The 22,005-nt window shown below is 52.4% G+C and overlaps 2 protein-coding genes across 2 annotated transcripts in view; one reads left to right on the top strand and one right to left on the bottom strand.

The window, feature by feature from the left end:
• Window positions 1-17,598, bottom strand: part of LOC101572444 (translation initiation factor IF-2-like) — a 59,137-nt gene extending 41,539 nt beyond the window's left edge. The window contains exons 1-4 of the mRNA XM_023723557.1: window positions 17,342-17,598; window positions 8,192-8,389; window positions 6,088-6,336; window positions 4,463-4,579 (exon numbers count right to left, since the gene is read on the bottom strand). Of these exons, the coding sequence (XP_023579325.1) occupies window positions 4,463-4,579; window positions 6,088-6,336; window positions 8,192-8,389; window positions 17,342-17,598 (821 nt within the window). The remainder of the gene's footprint in view (window positions 1-4,462; window positions 4,580-6,087; window positions 6,337-8,191; window positions 8,390-17,341) is intronic.
• C1ql4 (complement C1q like 4) lies at window positions 16,912-21,291 on the top strand. Its single transcript, XM_004638627.2, has 2 exons — window positions 16,912-18,133; window positions 20,537-21,291. The coding sequence occupies exons 1-2, from the start codon at window positions 17,597-17,599 to the stop codon at window positions 20,714-20,716; spliced, it is 717 nt and encodes a 238-aa protein (XP_004638684.1). The 5' UTR covers window positions 16,912-17,596; the 3' UTR covers window positions 20,717-21,291.
• The last annotated feature ends 714 nt before the right edge of the window (window positions 21,292-22,005 follow it).

The raw sequence follows: 22,005 nt of genomic DNA, 5'->3' as shown, positions 1-22,005 counted from the left end.
TGTGGTGCTGGGGGATTGAACCGCGGTCCCTGATGCTTTGCTAAGCTTGTTCCAAGTAGGTGCTTTAGACCACTGAGCCATCTCTCCAGCCCCTCCCCTTTATATCTTAAACAAGGTATATCACTCTGAATCAAATCTCACATGTAGGGAAGGCCAGGCATGGTGGTGCACACCTGTGATCCCAGCACTCAGGAGGCTGAGGCAGGAGGATCACTCCAAGGTTGAGGCCAGCCTGGGCTACAAAGTGAGTTCAAGGCCAGCCTGAACTACAGAGTGAGACTCCCTGTTTCAAAACAAAACAAAAAAATGCTGGCAGTCTGAGAACTCAGCTGGCCCAACCACTCATGTAAATATTTTTGAGACAGGGTCTCACTATATAGTTCAGGCTGGTCTTAAACTCACCAGGTAACCCAAGCTGGCCTCAAACTCATGAAGGTCCTCCCACCTCAGCCTGCAGAGTGGTACTATCACAGTGTGTGCCACTATGACCAGCTCACTAGTGTAAATTGTAAGCACTCCCTACAATATTTCTCTACTCCACTGCATCTTATTTCTTCTTCTTACAAAAAAGGTATAGCTGGGCTGGTGAGATGGCTCAGTGGTCTAAAGCCCCTACTTAGAACAAGCTAAGCTAAGCAAAGCACAGGGACCGCGGTTCAATCCCCCAGCACCACATGCCAGCCAGCCCCGCCCCCTGGTGGGCTGAGCTGGCCCCCCCCCACACAAAATAAATAAATAAATAAATAAATAAATAAATAAAACAAAAAAGGTATAGCTGCTAGAAAATTTTCCTATACATGGAATTAAAATATTTTTCTAAAATTTTGAAATCTACCCCTGAATTTTGAAATTACCACTACCTGGTAATCTACAGAACAGAGTGAATCTTTTAATCCCAGCATCTGGGAGAGTGAGGCAGGAAGATCATAAATTCAAGATCAGCTTGGGAAACTCTGCAAAATAAAATAAAATAAATACATAAATAGGGCTGGGGGGGGGGTGGTTGGCCAGATAGCTCAACATATTTAAGGGCCTGCTTAGGCAGATAGAGGGACCAGGGTTTCATCCCTGATGTGCTGTGCTGGCCCCACCCCCAGAATGCACTGAGACTGCAATTGAGACTGGGTGGGGTGGTGTGCACCTATAATCCCAAGCCTTGGGAGGCTGAAAACAGGAGAGTCATTACAAGTCCAATCTGTGTAGTGAGACCTTGTAGACCCTGTACTAAATACAAGAAAAATAAAATAAAAATAAGGGGGCTGGGGAGATGGTTCAATAGAATAAGCGCTTCCCTGGCAAGCACAAGGGCCTGAGCTCAATACCCGGTTCCGCCAAAAATAAAAATAGGGCTGCGGGTATAGCCCAGGGTTAGGTGTCCAGAATCACAAGGGAGAATAAAGATGCTATATTCTTGGAAAAATGTTTATTTGTAATGCATCTTTTACTCTCTGGTTTTAAGAAAATATAGTCAAGGATGTAAGAGTCAAGAATTCTGAGGGGACCAGGGAGATAGCTTAGTAGAATAAGTGCTTGCCTGGTAAACACAAGGGCCTGAATCCTGAAATTCATAACATAAGTATATTTTCTACTGCTATTTCTGTTAAGGTTTTCCTCATCTCCACCACAAGCAGTTTCCTTCTGCTGGCATGCCCCTATGGCAGAGCCAAGCTTGGGACGAACAGCCTGGCTCTGCTCGGAAGAGTCCATCCTCACAGGAACTCACTGCTTCTCACCTACAGGCCCCTAGGGACTCCCCTGGCTGACTCAGGACTTCATGTGCAGACTGGATCCCCAGAAAATGGTTCTGGGCTTCCTGTCTGCTGGCAGTTGTGGTCAGGGTGCTGGACCTTCACTAGTTCTCAGGAACACTGGTGTACTTCTTCATATATTGCCCTCTCTGAAAGGTCCCAAACCTTAGGGAAACAAAAGCCAACAAATTAAACTAGGTGTGGTGGCACACACCTATAATCTCAGCACTTGGGGGGCTGAGGCAGGAAAATGTCTGAGTGAAGGCCAGCTTGAGCTACATAGTGAATTCAAGGTCAGTGTGAACTACATAGTGAGACCCTGTCTCAAAAATAAAACAAGAGGGGCCAGGGAGATGGCTCAGTAGAATAAGCGCTTGTCTGGCAAGCACAAGGGCCTGAGTTCAATCCCTGGTTCTGCAAAAAAAAAAATAAAATAAAATAAAACAAGGGCCAGGGATATAGCTCAGCGGCATAAGTACCTGCCTGGTAAGCACCAGGTCCCAGTTTGATCCCCAGTAAAGGAACAAAACAATGACAACAAAAAACCCCAACAAGTTAGAGTGAGTCTCACAATTTGTCAGGGTACCTGGGTCTCTTCAGGCTCCTTTGCTAAATTGGGCTATGAATTTCTCTGGAATAGCTCAGCACCTCACTCTTTTGAGCCAGGAGTGTAGCTCAGTGGTAGAGCATTTGCCTAGAATAAGCAAAAGCCTAGTTCACTCCCCAGAACCAAGAAAGAAAAAGAAAAAGAAAAATTCCAACCTTGACAATCCACAATTTCTCACAAGGGCCAGAATTTGCCTTTAATCACAACTGCACATTTTCTTTCTTTCTCTTTCTTTCCTTCCTTCTTTCTTTCTTCCTTCCTTCATTTCTTTTTCATTTATGTATTTGGTACAGGGTCTCACTATGCAGCTCAGACTCACAGTGGTCCTATTTTCAGGCTCCCCAGCACTGGGATTACAGGTGTGTGTCCTCATGTCTGGACTCACATTCATATTCATTCTCTCTCTCTCTCATTGTTGTCTTTTGAGACAGGGTTTCACTATGTAGTTCACACTAATTTTGAACTCGTTATGTAGCCCAAAGTGGCCTTGAACATGTGGCAATCCTCCCGCCTTTGCATCCTGAGTGCTGAGATTATACACATGTGCTACCACTCCTGACTTTACAACTATATATATATTTTTTAAAACTACTATACATTATCTAACCTAAAACTTCACATCCCAACCTTTTCTCCTCATAGAAATATATGTACTTATGTCTATCAAAGATGTGTACAAGGGGCTGATGAGATGGCTCAGTGGTCTGAAGCACCTACTTAGAGCAAACAAGCTTAGCAAAGCACAGGGACCACGGTTCAATCCTCCAGCACCACATGCCAGCCAGCCCCGCCCCCTGGTGGGCTGAGCTGGCCACACACACACATAAATAAATAAATTAATTAAAAAAAAAAAACAAAGATGTGTACAAGAATGGTTATAGGACTTTTATTCATAGTTGTTCTAATAAGAATTTTTTTAAGGAAGGAAAGTTTTATTTAGCTTACAGTTTGTGGAGGTTTCAGTCCATATTCTTCTGGCTCTAAGGCAGAGCGGCACATGGAAGAGGGCAACAGCTCGAGATGGTAGGAAACAGCAAAAGCAACAATAGCAAAAAGAGAGGAACAGCTTATTTTTTAGAAACAGAATATTTTTTAGAGTCTTTTTTATTTTATTTATTTATTTACTTATTTATTTTGTACCAGGAATTGAATACAAGACCTTGTGCTTGCCAAGCAGGTGCTGCACCACTGAGCTATATCCTCAGCCCTTTTGAGATAGGGTTTTACTATGTAACTCCGTCTAGCCTTAAATTCACCATGTGACCCAGTATAAGTGTGTGCCATGCCCAGGCAATAGTCCCCAAGTATAAACAACCCAAATATTAACAGGATGAATAAATTGTGGCATAGCCCTAAAGTAGGATACTATACAACAAAGAAAATATACTATTTACAGTTGCATGCAATTATGAATAAACCTCATAATGCTAAATGAAAGACAAATACACAAGAATATATACTGGTTGCTGGGTATAATGGTGCACACCTGTAATGCCAGTACTTGGCAGACTTAGGCAAGAAGCTCAACATGCCAGCTTGGGCCACAAAGTAAGGTGAAGACCAGCATGAACTACATAGCAAGACTCTGTCTCAAAAAAAGAAATCTACCAAACAAACAAATATATACACTGTGGTTGATTCCACTTACTGTTCAGGAATGGGCAAAATCTAGAGTGATAGGCTGGGGCTGGGGCCATAACTGGGCAGTGGAGTGACCCCCTCATATGTGAAAGATCTTAGCTTTAATATCCAGCACACACAGAGACAGTGATGGAATTCAGAATAGAGGTTACCTCTGAGGGGACTATACACTGGAAAGTACATGAAAGAAGGCTCTCAGTGCTGGAAATGTTTCATACCTTTGTCTGAGTTGGTGCATGTTTTATATGTCATATCTCAAGATCCATACATATATATTTCTCCTCTCACCATCAGTGTCTGTGATTTACTGACTGCACACAGAAGCTCAAAGAATCCAGGACTCACTTCCAGGACCCAGCCAGTATACATGAAAATGATACTTCCACATGGAGAACACCAGCTCCAACAAGGGCCATCCTTACCTCAGAGCTATCCCAGGCAGCAAGGATAGGGAAGAAGGCCTCACCTGGTAAGCCAGTTGATGCTTCTCATCCTGAAAGCTGTGAAGAGTTTCACAGAACTTCTTCCATTCCTGGAAGTAGCTGCTGTGGAGGTCAGGATCCCCAGCCAGGAGCCACCAGATCTGAAAAGGCATAAGAAGGACAGACTTGATGAAGCAGCCAGGAAAGGAGAAGCTGAGCCAACTCAAGAAGGAGTTTCTGTTACATAGTTGAAGGTGGCAGCTGTGTTGCCAGTGGGCCTGTGAAAGCGAGGTAAGCCAAGTCCAATCAGTAGAGCTGCACACAGAGTTTCTAGCTCCAATCAGGGTTTGCAGTGCTGATGCTTCTAGGATGTGATGCTGGCAGCCAAGCTGATGGGTAGAATGTCTATGGGGCAGCCATAAAAGATAGGAGAAGTAAGGAATGCCACACCTAGAATGCTCTTAAAAAGTCTGAGGTCTGGTTGCCAACAGCAGCCACCAGCAAGACCCCTAAGCCAACTGACAGTGGGAGGCTTACAATGTAGAAGCTGGCCATGGAGAAAGACAGAGCCACAAGGCCAAAGTAAATGCCCACTATCATCTGAGTTGCAAAGTCAATGAAACTCATGGGGGAGTCTCCTCTCCTGGCTTCTGCTTCTGTCCTGTTGGTTTCAGCTACAAATTTTGGGAGCTTCCAGAACTCCCGGAGCCAACCCAGCTCACCACCCCCTAGGGTAAGCATCAACAGCAGGGCATGGCTGTCCCTTTCCAAGTATAAATGGTGGAGGCCAAAATGACCACCTACAGCTCAGAGAACATAGGTCACAAGGATCCCCATAGCCACTGTCTAGGGCAAGAGCCTCAGAACAAGTGCAATGGCACCTGACATTGCTCAAGGTGTAGAGAGCTCAGGGTCCTTTGTGAGAATCATGACCAGATATCCGCAGTTATCCTTACATTCTAAAATTGGGGGGGTGGAATTTTAAGATTATATCCAAGTCCCAACCTAATAACCATTTCTCCTTCCAATAAAGGTCAAGTCCTAGAGCTGGGAGATGGCTCAGTGCAGCAGGGGCCTGAGTTCAATTCCAGGTTCTGCCTAAATAAATAAAAAAAAAGTCCAGATCTACTTGAGTGTTGCTGAAATACTAGTTGTCCAAAACTCTTGTTCCAGCTCTTCATTCCTGTTCTTTACAAGTATATCAAATTCAGACTTAGGAAAGAATTTTTTTTAATTTTTCATTTGGGAAATAACTCAGTGTAGGGAGCTTGTATTTCAGACCTCCCCTCAGAGCTGGCCCCAGAAAGCCTTGTGGGGCAGGGACAAGGAAGGGCTGAGTAGGATTCTTCCAAACACTCTGAAAAGGCCTCGTCCTACTCCACACCCTTAACACCTCAAAACTGCTCTCAGTCATGTGGCCTTTTTTGTCCCTTACAGGCTTCCCATCTCTCCAGGCCATGCAATTTTACCACAAGTCAGACTACTAGGCGTCCTGAATTCCTGCCCTGTAAACGTTCTGGAAAACGTCTGATCTAGAGCTCAGCGCCCCAAAGCTCAACCTCCACCTTCCCAGGCAGGCCTCTCCCAAAAGGGCCTCGGAGCCAGCCGCCACCCGAGCCTGCCCGCCGCCTCTGCGCCGCGGCTCTCTGCAGCCCGGGAGTCGCCGTACCGGCAGCGGCCGCAGACCGCGACGCAGCAGCCCTTGACCTTGACCGCGGGACCAAAATGTCCCCCGCACTCAGCGCCCACTTCCATCCCAGGGGACTTTCGCCTTTCAGCGTCGACCGTGTCACGGAAGCTAGGCGTCTGCAGCCCGGGACCCTCCCCGAGTCCCTCCGGGCCCCTCTGCACTGCGCTCTCCCGCGCCTCCGGCCGCTGCCGCCCCGCCCCGGCCCAGCGCGCCTCCTGCAGCGCCGCGCTGCGACCGCCAGGTGGCGCTCCCAAGCACGGAAGCGTGAGCCGGGCAGAGTCCCAGGCTCGTCTTACCCACAGGCGCGGGCACCACCTCCCAGAACGGTTCCTACCCAGAAGCTGTCGGGCAGGGACACGGTCGCCGTCCCAGCTATGGGCCTAAAATTAAGAAAAAAAAGTTTTTGATTGCCTCGTCGTGCTTCCACAGACGGGAGGCTGCGCCGCCTATGTCCACACTTGTTTACCCTTCCGCAGGGCTTCTGACGGTCCCATTTCCAGGCTCTAAGACCGGAAGCAGAGAGGGACCCCGTCGAGTCTTCCTCACGTCCCTGCCTCGCGCTGCCGTGAGCGGACTCCGCATCTAGACCTGAGCCTCAACAGCCCCTGCATGCGTTGTCCCGGGCCTCGAGTCTTCGCTAAGCCACCCGTTTCTTGGGCCTCAACTTCCTCCACTGCAGAGGAGGGGCGAGGAGCCCCACGATCCCCCAGTCTAGACTCGAGGGTGGGGTGAGCCCCGTGGGCCTCGGCTGGTGCTTCCTGCTGGGGTCCCTCCCCAACCTCCGCCCGAGCCCCGGCCCGCGGGGGGAAGAGCGGCTCCTCCCCAGGCCTGCCAAAGCCTTGGCCTTGGAGGGGCTGCTGAGAGCGCCCCAGCCGCGCCGGGGCGGGGGCGGGGGCGAGGGCGTCCTGAATAATGAATGAGGCTTAATTGGGCCCGCAATGCGCGGCGGCGCGCTAAGCTCGGCAAACAGCGCGGGCGGGCGGCCGCGCCGGCCTGCACAAACAAACTAGCTCGGCGCGGGGCGCCGGAGGGGCCGCGGCGGGGAGGGGCGCAGCGCGCAGCTGGCCCCGGGAGGGACCCGGGAGGGACCCGGGAGGGCCGCGCTGCGAGGGCGAGGGCGGCGCGGAGCGGGGGGGATTCAGGGCTGCCTATGCCAGCGAGGATCGGGGAGCGAGAGAAGCGGACTGTTCAGGGAGAGCCTGGAGCCCAAGGGCATTGTAAGCGCGAGGAAAAGATGGAGAAACGAGTGGAGGGCGGAGGAGAGCGGGCGAAGTGCGCGAGGGAAAGCGCACCGGGGAGGGGCAGCGGGAGAAGCGCTGTTACCGAGAGGAAAGCAAAGAGCGATGGAGGAGCAAGCGAATGCGGCCGCGAAGGGCCGGCCGGGGAAGAGGAATTGGAGAAGAGTCAAGGAGAGGGACGGGAGGTGACCAGAATGAGAACGAGGGGGCGGCGGGCGGGGAGAGACACCCCTGCCCGCGCCTCGCCCCGCCGCCTCCCGCCCTAGAGCTCTCTCCAGCCGCCCGCACTCACTTTGTCACAATTACGGGGCCGTCACTCGGCCAGGATTGTTTTCCCAAAATTGTTGGTCTATAAACTGGTGCGGGGCGGCAGGTGGGGCGATCTGGCAGCTGAGCACGGAGGGGGGTCTCAGCGACCATGGGAGGCGTACTGGTGTATTTTACCCGCAACCCGACCCAGCTTGGATGGGTAAGAACAGAGACCCATGCGGAAATTCTGGTTGCTACCTCAACCTGATCTCGCTTTTCACCTTCCTGCACCCGCTCGGCCTCTGCGGCCTTGATTTCTCCAGCAGAACGCGACAAGGACCGGAGGCCCAGGGACTGAGGCTGGTCTAGCTGCGGCCGGAACTTCCTCGTTCACCCCATTCTCTCCTGGTCTTTCAGACCCGGCTATCTGGCTGCGCCTGTACATCTGCCGGGTTCTCACCCCTTCTAGGTCTGGGTCGCTTCCATCCCTGCGCTCCTTGATATTTCCAGGCCACCTCCCTGTCCCTCAATTCTGCAAACATCTGTTGCGCGCCCACCAAGCTCCAAGGCCGCGCCAGCCTCCCCCTTGGCCTCACGCGCCACCAGCCCCTTCGCAGCCGGCCGGGCCTGTCGGCTCCGTGACAGCCGCCGCAGAAGCCTTGGCCCCGCGGGAGCGGCCGGAGAGAAGCCGCCGCATGGCTGGCTCCGACAGCGACCTCCCCGGCGGCTCCAGGGGCAACGGAGGGTGGCAGCCGCTGAGGCGAGACCGCAGCGGGCCAGGGGAGTTGGCAGGGCTAGGCGGGGGAGGGGAGAGGCCTTGGGAGGATGTCTCTCTAGCTCTCTAAAGCCTGTAGTTTCATTCTGTTGTCCACGGTTCCCGCCAGGGCCCGACCCCGCCTGACTCCTCGCGCCCGGGACGCAGAAGGGTCCCCATGCCCCCTCCCCCAGTCCGGGTGATTTACACTCGAGCTCCGTGCAGCGGCCGCTTCCCAATCAGGAATATCGACCCCAGGCGGGGCCCTCGGGCCGCATCGATCCCTCTAAGGCTCGGGATTTAAAAATGTCAAATTTGCCTTTTCCAGGCAGGAGGAGGGTGTGGGGGCCAGGAGGCGGGTAGTTTGGAGAGGAGACGGGCAGCGGGCATCGACCAGGCGCGCTTGTGCCCGGAATGAGAAGCGATCGGGCGTGCCGGGCCTTGAAGTGGTCTGGCTGTCTCTCAGTTCGCAATGGCCTAGAGCTGGGGGCAAGAAGGAAGCTCCTGCTCCCTCAGCTACAATCCCGATGTACATTGTTGTTACACTGGGGCATTCCCAGAAGGGACAAAGAGTCCCCTAAAATATAGGGAGACAAAATTTGAAGAGATCTGTAAAAGTGAAAGCATGTAGGCACACAGATGTAGGAAGAGATGTAGGAAGAATCTGAGGGTAACCCAGCTCCCAGAGCAAAGGCAAAGCAAAGGTGCCTTACAAACCTGACAAATAAAATAAAGGTCAGAGACCTAGAATTGTTTCAACTCTGTTCTGTAGGCCCAGGAGATTCAGAACTGAGAATGTGAACAGGCTTAATTTCTTGATGGTTTAAGAATGAAGCAGAAGAGTGGAAGCAAAGCCAGGTGAAAAAAGAGAGGCATCAGGGAGAGGAGTTATAACCCTAGAAACTAAGTGAACCTGAAATTCAAAAGGTCACTGTCCTGGCAACAGCTACTCTAGGCCTAAATGAGGCACACTGTCTTGGAGAACTGAAGGTCTGCCCCCTTCCCTTCCTAAGCCCCAAACAGGTGTCGGTGCAACATGTACCTTCTCCCTGGCAATGAGGTGGGCTAGGATCACATCTTACATTGGAGACTGTGTGCGTTTGGCTATTAGGAACGCTGAGGGTAATCACTCCCCCACAACTGAATATTTGAGATTTCACAACTGGATATTTGAGAGGAGAGGGAAATCCACTACTTTCAATGCTTGAGAAGAGAGGTAGTGGAAGTGGTAAAGGGAGCAGTTGTCCTGACCAGCACTTTCACAGTTAACTTATGTCACATGCCTCTCAGTCGCATACCTCAGCTGTCACTACATGCACTGCCATTTCCTCCAGAACTGGAAATAGAACTGACAGCAAGCTGGGAAGGGGGCTGACACTCAGGGAGGGGTGGTGGCACATCTTATGACACTCGGAGAACCACTGGCGAAATTAGCGTGACATCCCTGGCATACGGACAATGGTCCCAACGCAGATACACACCTAGCAATCTCTGCCACAAGCATTATTTCTGTGTGAACAATCACAAAATTCCTGAGATCACGCCCAGAAGTCTAGTTTTAAGGTCTGTCTATACCCTTGACATGTTACGCTTTAATTAACCCTAGGGGAAGGATTATGTCCCCGGCCCCTACTTCCCTAATTCTGCAATCAGGGCGAGCTTCAACGGCTGTAAGGCTGAGCGCGAAGAAGTCAAGTACTAGGGTCGAGGTGAAGAAACGGGAGCAGACAGAGAGGTGGGAATGTTAAGCGCTCCCTCACTCTCCCTTCCTGTCACCCCCGCACGCGTCCACTCGCGGTCCGCCTGCCCGCCCGGGGCTGGCCTGTCAACAGAGTAATGAATGCGCGCTCGGGCCTCCCCCCTAGTCGTTCATCACTGCCAGAACCGCCTACCTCTGCCTCCCGCCGGGAGGGCTCAGCGGCTTAGGCTGTGAGAGCCCCTCTTCCCCACCTCGACCACTAATTGTCAGATTGAGATGTTGATTTGTCAGCTGGGAGCTAGCGCCAAAGAATCCGCAGTAAAACCTGGACTCCTTGAACTTGCTTTAGACTCCACTCGGGTTTGCCCGGACTCGGAGCTTTTCTTGATTTGAGGTGGGTGGGGAGGATTTCTTTCGAGAGACTGGGAATTAGAACAGATGCGTCTTTCTGTTCCAATAGGGGGCGCACTAGGCTACAGACTATCTGTTTCCCTAGGAGGAACGGTCCTGGGCTTAGTAACACTCTTTCAGACAGGACACCCTAAAGCGTTCCCTCTCTCGCAGTCTCCCAGCAGGAGGCGCCCTGGGCCGCGATCCCTGCCTCCCCACAGGAAGGCACTAGACCGCTGACACGCAGTCCCCTGGTTGTCTCCCGGGGCCCAGATGCCTCCCTCTCCCTTTTCCTGGCGTCTCGGGTCGCTCTTCCCCGCTCTCGCGCGGGAGGAGCACCTGCTTCAGGTCTACCCCTCGCCCTGCCCAGGGCGCCGGGCCCGAGGCTGCAGCCTCGGCCCCGCCCTCTCCCGGGCCGGAGCTCCCTGGGCGGCCGGCTGAGTGACGGGCGGCCGGTGATTATGCGGAAGGGGGAGCGGGGTGCGCCGCGGGCGGCAGCGCTGACCCTTCACATTTCCGATCCGCCGGGACCCTCATCCATCCGAAGCTGCTCTTTGTCTGGCCGCCTAATTGCCGGCGGACAGGATGGATGGCGGGACCGACAGCCGCGGAATCCCTAATAAAGGCCGCGGCCGCGGGGGAGGGAGTGTGGAGGGAGGAGAGCAAGAGGGAAGGGGTGGAAGGAGGTGGGAGGAAGTACTGGGCAGCGACCGCCGGCTCCGAGGAGCTGCACGCGGCGCGCCCTGAAGCCCACCCGGGGTGCGGGTTGAGGAGTGCAGGGTCAGGTCTTATCCGCGTGCGGGGCTGTGGGGCCATCCTATCGGCTGCTTGTCAAAGCAAGATAAAGCACTAGGGACCCCAGCCAGAAAGAGCAGCCTAAGGTTTATCTCAGCCAAACCCTGGAAACTTGGAGCTTGGCCCTGTCTCCTGGGCGCCCGGCTCTCACTAGTCAGTGCCCTTCCCTCGACTCGTCCTACCCGCCTCTCTCACCTGTCGCTCTCCCAGTGCGGCATCCAATATCCCTCCGGAGACATGAGGGATCTGACAGCTGTCTGTGCAGCCAGTAGCCACATTTCATTACCCAGAGGCTGGAGCGCGAGCGGCGGGGCGAGGGGGACGCAAAGGGAAGCAGAAACGGAGGTGAGGACCGGGACTGAGGAAATCAGCTCTCTCTGGCCCGACAGGTACCTTGGAAGCAATCTCTGCTCACCTCTGGGGTGCTGGCAGCCTGTTCTTAGCCTGGGGTCCCTGAAGCAACCCTTTGAAGCCAAGACTTCCAGGAGCTGCTGGAGCAGGCACACTGGCTGAGGAATGGGAGGCCCTGGGCCTAGCATTGCACCTGGCTCTGGCCCCAAGGCTGAGGAGCATAAACTCCACAAGCAGACAAAGTGTGCAGAGGTTCTTGGGCTACCACTGTTTTCCCATTGTGGATCAAGAGGACAACTGAGTTCAGCCCCTTGAGCGATTTTTTTCCTCCAACTCATTTCATTTTTGTTTTTCTTGTTTTCTGTGCTTCTTTCTCTCTATCTAACTCAACAGTTCACTGCAGCGAAATTTGGTCTTACGTTAGCCAATGTTGAGCCATGTTGGAGGTCAGAAATGATAGCACTGAGTGGGTTGGGACACACAGAGGCTATCCTGTTGGCCTCATACATATAGGTTTCCTCTGAGACCCCATTAAATCTCACTTCACACTCCTGTCCCCATCTCTCCTTCCCAATGCCTCAGGCACTGTTTGTCTCTTTTTCCAAAGCTCTGGGAAAGAAGCCAAGCTATCAAAACTCCAATTCTAGAATTGTCCCTTACAGGGTGAGACTGGACAAGCCATTTCCCCTTTCTAGGCCCCAGTTTCCTTATCTATAAAATGGAAACAACATGTTCACCTCTCAGGAGTGTAATAAAGATACATATTAAAAGCCTTAAGATACAATACTCCAAACTATTATTTCCCTTTCCATGCAATCCAATGGCCTCTTAAGTGCACCAAATTCTCTTTTTCTGGTACCAGGTAACTCAGGCTATGTCCAACTATAAGTGACCTCCAGTAAGAAGCTGAACACCAGAGTATAGGAGCAGTTGGAGAGAAACACACTGGGGCTGGTTCTGGAGGAAGAAAGAAAGAATGTAAAGGAGGGAAAGTGTTTCCCTAGATCTTTATCGAACACCAACCAGTTGGTTCTTCTTACAGATAAGGAAACAGGCTTGTGCAAGTAACAGAGGCAAGTTACACTATCAGAATCAACCCTTCCATGAGCTCTTTATTTATTATCTTCTCATCCCCTTTCTTTCCTTGATGGGATCTGTGTCAGTCACAACAAGTGTAAGAAAGGGTTGGGCCTGGTGGCTTCCACCTGTAGTCCCAGCACTCGGAGGCTGATGCAGAAGCATCACTGCGAGTTCAAGACCAGCCTGGGCTACAAAGTGAGCTCAAAGCTAGCCTGAAGTGCATAGTGAGACCCTGTCTCAAAAAAGACAAACAAGTATAAGACAGTTGGTTTTGTAATCTTAGTGTCATGGTTTGGGGCTTTTGCAAAGGGAACGATATAATACTAGATACATTTTATAATATTAGTTCATAAAGATTCACCCTAAGAATCATATGCAATAAGTGCAGGAAATCTGTCCACATACTAAACACCAAAGAATCCAGTTGAGGGCCTGGATCCTAATACCCTGATGAGTACAGCTAAAAACGTAGAGCTCATGTCAAGGCCTTGCACAAGTCCAATTGGAGGCCTAGAGCCCACAACAAAGTCTCATGCACGTCTACTTCACAGATCTGTGCTAGAAAGGCCCAAAGGTCAGGGGTGGAAGCTGAAAAGTCTATGCCAGTGGGGTGAATGATCTGTGCTAGCAAGCTGAGAGATATGAACTGGAGCCAGGAAGCAAGGCTCAAGGTAAGCACCAGAGATCCCCAAATGTATCACAGTTATCCTGAGCAACACTGAGCTCCTGAGCTGTTCCAGCAATGAAGAAAGCTGAGTTACCATCAGGAAAGCCAACACAACAAGTTTCTCCACAAGGCTGATTCCAACCACCATCTCCACACCATCTTTGTTTTTGGAGTCAGGAAGCAATGCTCAAGATGAGGACCAGAACTCCCCCAAAATGAACTGTAGACATGCTCAGTGACAGCTAGGTCCTGAGCTACTCCTCCAGCAAGCACAGCCAAGTTCATCAGGGAAGCCAGCATGACAAGGTCACCCAGCAGAACAGCCCAGGAGAACCTATGGCTTCCAACAGCTCCAACAGCTTCTCCAAACAGCATCCCTAACAGTGTTCCAGCAGCTTCTCCTGTTCTGCCTTTATGCTGCTGGCAACAATTCTCAGGTGGGATTCCAACACCCAGCACCATCCTAGTTCAGTTCATCTGGGTGTAATAAATTGACCACCAGTTAGAAATACACTACACTCAGTGTATAGCACTGAGTGGGTTGGGACACACAGAGGCTATCCTGTTGCACTTAGAAGGCTGAGGCAGGAGGATTGCTGTGAATTAGAGGCAAGCCTGGGTTACACAGTTCAGTTCAAGGCCAATCTGAATTATATAACAAGACTCTGTCCCCATACCACCCCCCAAAAATGAAAAAGAACAAAAAAAGAGAACCTTCAAGGATCTAGGATCTCTCTGCTAGACTTCATAAAATTTTAACATGAAAACTTCTGCAGAATAGAAGACACATATCACATGCAAATAATATGCAAATCACATAACTAATGGAAAGTCTGGCCCTCAGAACTCTGACATACACCTGTCTATAGCCCTTGGGAAATTCTGAGAAGACCCTGGGACATGTGGGGATGCATTTCACTTCAGGTCAGGTCACGTAGTTAAGATTAATTTTAGGATTGGAGAGAAGTGTAGCATGTCCTTTGGGATCAGGGGCAGAGTTCATATGTAATCAAGGGAGAGAGTAATGCAGGATTCACACTCTGTGATTTCTAACAGGAGCACCTAGGAAACTATTAAAGTGATCCTGGGCTATCCCCTACTAACACTGCCCCTATGTCCACAGCCTCTTTTTATTTTATTTTTTGGTGCCCACAGCCTCTTTGTCCTGCAGCACAGCCTTCTCTATGTAATTCTATTCCTAAACACACCACCACCCTAAGGCTCCCAGTCTGTCTGCCAAGAGAGCTCTTGGTAAATTGTCCTGGGCCCCAGCAGTCCCTCTTGGTGGGAGCACTGGCTGGTCTTCGCCCCACCAAAGTTCCTCCTCCAACGAAAGTGACAGCTGCAGGGGAAGCAATAAGGACCTGGTGAGCTGGCAGCTTCATTCCAGAAAGAGCAGCAGAACATGAATAAATTCATGGAGCTGGCCCCTCCGCTCCCAGGGAGCCAAGCCTGCTCCCCCCACCACACACTGCAGCTGGCCTCTGGCGTCCCTGCTGGTCACCACCACTCACAGGCTGGCCGGGCATCGAAAGAGAGGAGAAGCTCGAGTCTAGGGAAGAGGCCTGATATCTGAAAGGAGCTGAGGGGAGGGTCTCAAAAAGGGGTGCTAGCGTGTAAGATGACTGGGGTAGGCAGCAGGGCTGGGCACAAAGCGCCTCTATTAAGTGGAGGGGTAGGGAAAAGGAGGAGAAAGAGCCAAAGCAGCACTTGGGGTAGATGGGGCCTGAGGCTTGGGTAGGAGAGGCTGGTGTGAGCCAGGCCTGCTCTCTCTAATTCATCCATCATCCAGCCTGGGGGAGCAGATCTGGAATTAGACATGCACACAGCCGACACGGCCCTCAAACCCCCCCCCCACCCCAGGAAGAAAAATGGTGACAAAGACCTTGAATAAAATTTGTATTTATGGTTGGAGCAGGATGCCCCTCCCCCACTGACTGCCAATCCTTTCTCTCCCAATCCTTTCAGCCACCTTGGGACTTCTCCTAACCCAGACACAGGCTCAGCTTCAGCCAGCTCAGTCTCCTGGCACCATGATGGGAACAGAGTAGGAGTACAGGACCTGAGATAGAAGGAAATCACCTACCCAACAACCATGCCCTATGGTCTCCAAACATCTCTACTTCTCCAGTCTAGAGCCCCTTCTCAAGCTTCTGGTCTGGGTCCTTAAGAAGGTACAGCCAGTAGTTTTCTAACCAGACTGATAAATCAATTAAAGCTGGCCTTCCTTCTTGGTCACTCAGAAAGCAGACAGTCGCTGGAAGGTGCTTAGCATCTAATCTGCATTTCAGTTATACCAATTTACATAACCAAATCCATTATGTGATTATGTGAGGTGTAACTTTCCTGGGTTTTGTCTAAGAGCAGACACTTAGGGGATGTGGCCTGGGCAGAGACTGTAGGACTGGGAACCTCGGGGACTAGGGAGAGTGAGACTAGAGCTGCTTCCTTCTTCTTCCCAGGAGAACCCTCCTCTTCAGTCCAGACATAGAAATGGCATTTGTGGTTCCAAATATAGGGAGTAAGAGGAAGATAAATACAAATAGCTGTCTTCAAACAGCCCCCCAACACACACACACACACACACACACACACACACACCACCACCACCAACAACAACAACAACACAATCCACAGTCCCACTCACCTAGGGACACACAAGGCTGGGATCCCATGGCCACCTCCACACTTTCCAGCACACTGTCACAGTGCACAGGCCCAGACTCTACCGCTGGCTGGCAGAACCGCCCCGCCTTTCTTCCCCACAGTTGATATGTCACATTGGAGTCCGAACACGGACCTGGGTGTCTCTCTGCAGCGCGCCATTTACATTTCTCTCTGGATCTGTCAACCTGTCTTGGCTCTGTCTCTCTCTCTTCGTCTCTGTCTCTTCCTCTTCCCCCTGTGGGGCTGTCAGTTAGTCTCTTTTCGTAGCTTTGTCTCTGTCTCTGCGTCTCTATCTGGCTGTCTCTTTGATTTTTCTGTGGCTCCTTTTCTGCTTTTCTGTCGATTTCTTGCTTGCTCCCCGAGCATGTTCTCTCTCTCTCTCTCTCTCTCTCTCTCTCTCTCTCTCTCTCTCTTACACACCCTCGTTTTGCACCCCAAACCTAGGGGCTGGTGTTGGGAGCAGGAAATTTGCCTTTTCCATTTCAGGTCAACAAGTATCCGTTAAACCCGTTCACTATGTTATTCAGTGTTCTGTTGGGTCATGGAGGAGCGAATTTCCATCTTTTCTCTCCGTTGTTTTGTTTTCTGTTTGGGAACCCCCACCTCCTTTAGCATTCACCTGTCTTCTCTGTATCTTGACCCTTGTTTGTCTTCCTCTGGACTCTGAGAATGCCAAACTTCGAGTAGAGGTTGAAAGTAAGTAAGGTGGGAGCCGCAAGTCCCTGCAAAACCTTTGGAGTAGCAAGGAACCCAGAGGCCGGATCCAGCGCGGGTGGGGGTGGGGGCTGAAGGGGGCGGTGATGCCCGCCCCGCCCCCGCGCTTCCGCATCTGTGCGCCAGGGGTCGCTCGGGCTTCGGCCGCTTATAGTGGCTCCCGCGGCTCCGCGACTCACACCACCCGCACTGCCGCCGGGGGAGGAAGGGGAGGAAGAAGGTTAGGGACTCAGAGAGGGAAAGCGCTTGCAGGAGACAGACGCCTGGTCAAGGCTCCCGCGGGCTGCGGCCGCGGCTGAGGGAGGAAAGCGGGTCAGGGCTCCCCAAGAGCTACAGCGCACAATCCCCAAGGAGGTCGCGTCTAGTGGGCGCTACCAGATCAGAGTCTGGGACGTCCAGAGCGCGAGGAGTCCCCATTCCTGCGGGGAGCGGTCGGTGTGGGAAGCCTGGCGTCTTGGCACCGCCATCCGTGAGAAAACAGATGCTTGGAGAGCAGGCATCCAAGACCTGTAAGAAACCAGCCGTCCAAGAAGCCGCGATCCCAGGCGCCTGGGACCGTTAGGACTGCACAGAAGGGTAACAGGATCACGGGTTCTGAGCCGGCAGGGGGTGCCGCTGGCCCAATCCACCGGGGGACCTCCGCCTTGACGGGCGGGTTGGGGAACGGCGCCGCTGCGGCGGGAGCCCCCAAGGGTAGGGGGGTCGGGCGCAGCTGTCGAGGTGACCCAGACTCAGGCCCGAGCCCGGCCACTGTTTCCTGGGCCCGCGGAGAGTCCCGGGCCTCCGCCGCCATTGCGCCCAAAAGTGAAGAGGATTTGCTGGCCCTGGCCGCGTCGCGGCTGAGCCGCCGCAAGCGGGTGGCGGGCGCGGCCGTCGGGGTGGCCATGGTGCTGCTGCTGCTGGTGGCTATTCCGCTGCTGGTACACAGCTCGCGCGGGCCGGCGCACTACGAGATGCTGGGTCGCTGCCGCATGGTGTGTGATCCACACGGGCCCCGAGGCCCGGGCCCCGACGGCGCGCCCGCTTCCGTGCCCCCCTTCCCTCCAGGTACCAAGGGAGAGGTGGGTCGGCGCGGAAAGGCAGGCCTGCGGGGGCCTCCGGGACCCCCAGGTCCCAGAGGGCCGCCGGGAGAGCCCGGCAGGCCAGGTCCTCCTGGCCCTCCAGGCCCCGGCCCGGGCGGGGCGGCGCCCCCTGCTGGCTACGTGCCTCGAATTGCCTTCTACGCGGGCCTGCGGCGGCCTCACGAGGGCTATGAGGTGCTGCGCTTTGACGACGTAGTGACCAACGTGGGCAATGCTTACGAAGCGGCCAGTGGCAAGTTCACCTGCCCCATGCCAGGCGTCTACTTCTTCGCTTACCATGTGCTCATGCGTGGCGGCGATGGCACCAGCATGTGGGCAGATTTGATGAAGAACGGACAGGTGAGATGCCCCTCTCCCACTTAGCCCCAGCTCCGCATTCATGCCACAGCCCTTGCTCCTTTAAACAGCGTCAGTGAATCCAGGAGCGGAAGGCTGCCAAAAACTAATAAATAACTTCATTTAGCCAAACTGGAATTGGTAAGATTGCCTGCCCAGGGTCTCACAGAGCGTTAGGAATGTTATCGGAATAAGAACTCATGACTTAAAAATTGCTGTCTCTGCAGCTTTGACCTCCCATTACAATTTTAGGCATCTGTGTTGTCTTACCAATTAGTCCCTTTTCTTCTCCTATCTTGAGCTCCCTTCTCTCCGAGGGGCAGTCTTCCAAGTCTTTGGGTTTCCCAACCCTGGGTCCAGGTGAACAACCTGGTATCTATTTGGCTCTTTTGAATCAGAATGGAACCTACTTCTCAGAGGATCACCAGTCAGTAGGCACCCCTATGTGGAGAAATTGAGCTTGGATTTTCAAGGAAAAGGTAAAAATAAAAAGTGCTTACCCACTTGGTAGGCAGTGGTTTTATTGTTCACCTCAGATCATGGAGGCAATACTAGGCTATTGCTTGCTCTCCGGTAACACCTAGTCTTATAGGCATGGGTGGGAAGTGGCTCCACAGTCCAGAAGCCATTGAGATGATAGAAGCAACAGAAGTAGAGGAAGAAAGAGGCAAGGAATAGGGAGGACCAAGAGCTTAGACTGTGGCCTGGTCCATAGTCCTCACATCATTCCTTAGCAATCTCGAAGCCTCCAGGTTCTCCTGCTTATCATACAGCAGGCAATCATTTTAACTTACAGCCCCAAGGACTCAGTGGGAGTGATACATAGCTGCAGGGCAAGGCCTCTGGTTAAAGTAGAGACAGCTGCCTGGAAGATACAGATGAAATGGGGAGGTTGGGCCTGAGCAATGACCTCTGAATGCCCCACATGAGCGAATAGGGACTGGAGGGGTGACCAGGGTACATGGGGCCTATTCCTTGGGGTTCTATCTGGGCCCATGGGCCCAGATCTGTCATAATACCCTTCTGCATTAAGGAGGCCACCTTTGGAGGCCTACCTCCTCCTATACCTGTTTTGGGGTCTCCTCCCAGCAGAATCGCCACAGAAAGCAAGTGAGAATTCCTGAGTGTCTAAATGGGGGTGAGATAGAGTATCTGTAGAAGGAAGTGTGAGTGTGCATGACTACAGCATGTTTGTGGGTGACAAGGGGTAAGTAGCATGGTGGTGTAGATGGGCAGGTGGCACCGAGTAGGCATGCTTGGTTTATGCACATTATCTGGGAGGAGGCCCAGGGTCAAGTATGTATTTGAGTGTGTTGGCTTTGGAGGGAGTGGGGACCATGCTGTTCCTACTCTGTATTCGTCATCTGCATGATCGCTGCAGCCTTGGGGATGGTAAATAATGATTAGAATAATAATGAATAATTAATGAGTTAATAACCAGCCCCAGTGGGATAGGAAGAGGGAGGTTGTGGAGGGGCCTCACACCCTGTGGTAACAGCCAGGAGGCCAGAGGAAAAAGGCAAGGGCTTTCTGTTTTAGCTGACCACCCCACATTAAGCACCGGTGCATGGGTCCACTGAGAAATGGCATCCCAGAGGCCAGAACCTTGGCACCATGTGCTGTGGCTCATGCACACACGCACCCATGACCCACCACAAGGTTAGGGTTTTCTGGAGACCCCAGTGGGTATAGCGTGTGTGTGTGTGTGTGTGTGTGTGTGTTGTGGTACCCAGGATTGAACTCGGGATCCTGCACTTGCCAGGCAGGCGCTTATTGTACTGAGCTATCTCTCCAGCCTGGGTGTAACATCTTAAAAATTATCCTATAGGTTTTTTATTTTAATTTAGTTGTGGGGTTGTTCAGACTTCTTTTTTTTTTGGTACCAAGGATTGAACAGGCAAACACTTATGCTGCTGAGCTATCTCCCCAGCCCTAGAGTCTTGGTATACAGTCCAAGCTGGTCTTGAACTATGTAGCCCAGGCTGGCATCGAACTCACAGCAATCTTCTTGCCTCAGCATCAGAAGTACTAGGATCACAGGCATAGGGATCACACACAGCTCTTAATTTTTAATTGAGAATAATCATAGTAAGTGTATAATAGCCACTGTTCTAAACACACCCCATATGAGGCAACCCATTTAATCCTAACAACTTGACAAGGTACATTCTATTATTGACACCCCCCCACACACACATTTATGGCTCAGATTGGGGTCTAGAGGAGTCCTGAAGTGTGCCCACTGAGCTCATTACTAATGCACGGCAGAGCCAGAGCTGCTCAATCTCCTAGCTTCATCTTGTCCTTCCCAGCACCATAGCCAGACCACCCCTCAACACCACCTTCTCTGCCACCTCCCAAGTCACCCTCGGCATGAGTAGGTCGTTTCCTCTCCTCCCTTGCTAGGTGCGGGCTAGCGCCATTGCTCAGGATGCGGACCAGAACTATGACTACGCCAGCAACAGCGTCATTCTGCATCTTGATGTGGGCGATGAGGTTTTCATCAAGCTGGATGGCGGGAAGGTACATGGAGGCAACACCAACAAGTACAGCACCTTCTCTGGCTTCATCATCTACCCAGACTGAGCTGGCCACCATTCCTGCGCCTTCCGCCTTTGCTCCCTTCCAGTCCTCTCACTTCCCACCAGCTCTGCCCTAGGCACTGCCCATTCCTTGTAAACATGGGGTGACCCCTCTGCTCCTGAGCTCCCAAGGCAGCCAAAGGGCAGATTACTGGGGCTTGAGGGTATGGGCTGGGAAACTGAGGGGCTGGCGGAGTAGGATGTGGGGGAGGGACCACCCACATCCTCAGCTGCACTGCATGTGACAGGAACAGCTGTGGTTATGACCTGCTCCTTTGCTGGGAGCCCGGGAGCAGCTTCACTAGCCTGGGCTCAGAGGCCCAGAAAGTGAAGGGAAGCCATGGTGGCTTAGGAGGCCAAGAACATAAACAAGGAGCCACGATAGCCAAGATCAGGGTAGATCCTGGTCCTGTTATAATTTTCTCTCGATGCCCTTTGCTCCCTCATCTCCATATTCAGGCTTCAGCCTTGACAGCCTTCTTGTGAACTGGAGGTATTTGTGAATTATTTCCTAGCATTCAAATTCATTCTGTACAGTCCATGTTCCACCCCTTCTCGGGCTTATGCCTCAGGGCTATAGATGCTGTTACCTCATCCAATAAAATAAGGTTGGGGGATTGTGTGCGGCTGCTTTAATTTGGTGCAGAGTGGAGGTGAAAGTAGTGGCCCTTTCCTTTGACCTCCAAAAAGGACTTTCATCCTGCCAGTCTCTGCCAGGGCAAAATTTTAGTTACCACTGGCAAGGTGGGGGTGGGGGCCAGACTAGGGTTCTCTGCTGTGGGTGGAACTATGGCTCCCCCACCCTCTTGGCCTCCCTCTGTGGTGAAGGGGACACCAGCTAGAGTGACACTAACGAGGGATGATTCCAAAGGTCTGGCTCTAGGCCCTGCCATTCTGCATAATGCAGACAGGGCTGTGTAGCAGAATTCAGTGTTCCTTGTTTTTGAGATGGGGTTTTACTATATTGCCCAGGCTGACATCTAACTCCTGGGCTCAAGTGACCCTCTCACCCCAGGCTTAGCCTCAGTCTCCAAGTGGCTAGGAATACCGATATGCACCATCATGCCAGCTGGGAGTCCTAGCAGAAGAGCTCTAGGGGATAAGAAACTGACCTCAGCTCAGGGAGAAGAGACCCCACAATTGATCCTACCCCACTCGGAGACCGTGAGAGGGTGGGCAGGGCAGGACAGCCTCCAAGAGAGCCTGGATGGACTTTTGAGCCCTGGGAAACCTGAGCTAGAATACACTGCCACCCTGTGGGCAACTGGAGAGCAGCCAGTGGTTGCCCAGTTT

The sequence above is a fragment of the Octodon degus genome, unplaced genomic scaffold (genome assembly GCF_000260255.1).
Source record: "Octodon degus isolate 3935 unplaced genomic scaffold, OctDeg1.0 scaffold00100, whole genome shotgun sequence".
NCBI classification, from domain to species: Eukaryota; Metazoa; Chordata; class Mammalia; order Rodentia; family Octodontidae; genus Octodon; species Octodon degus.
Note: the sequence above shows the minus strand (reverse complement) of the source record. Positions and strands in the feature narration are given on the sequence as shown.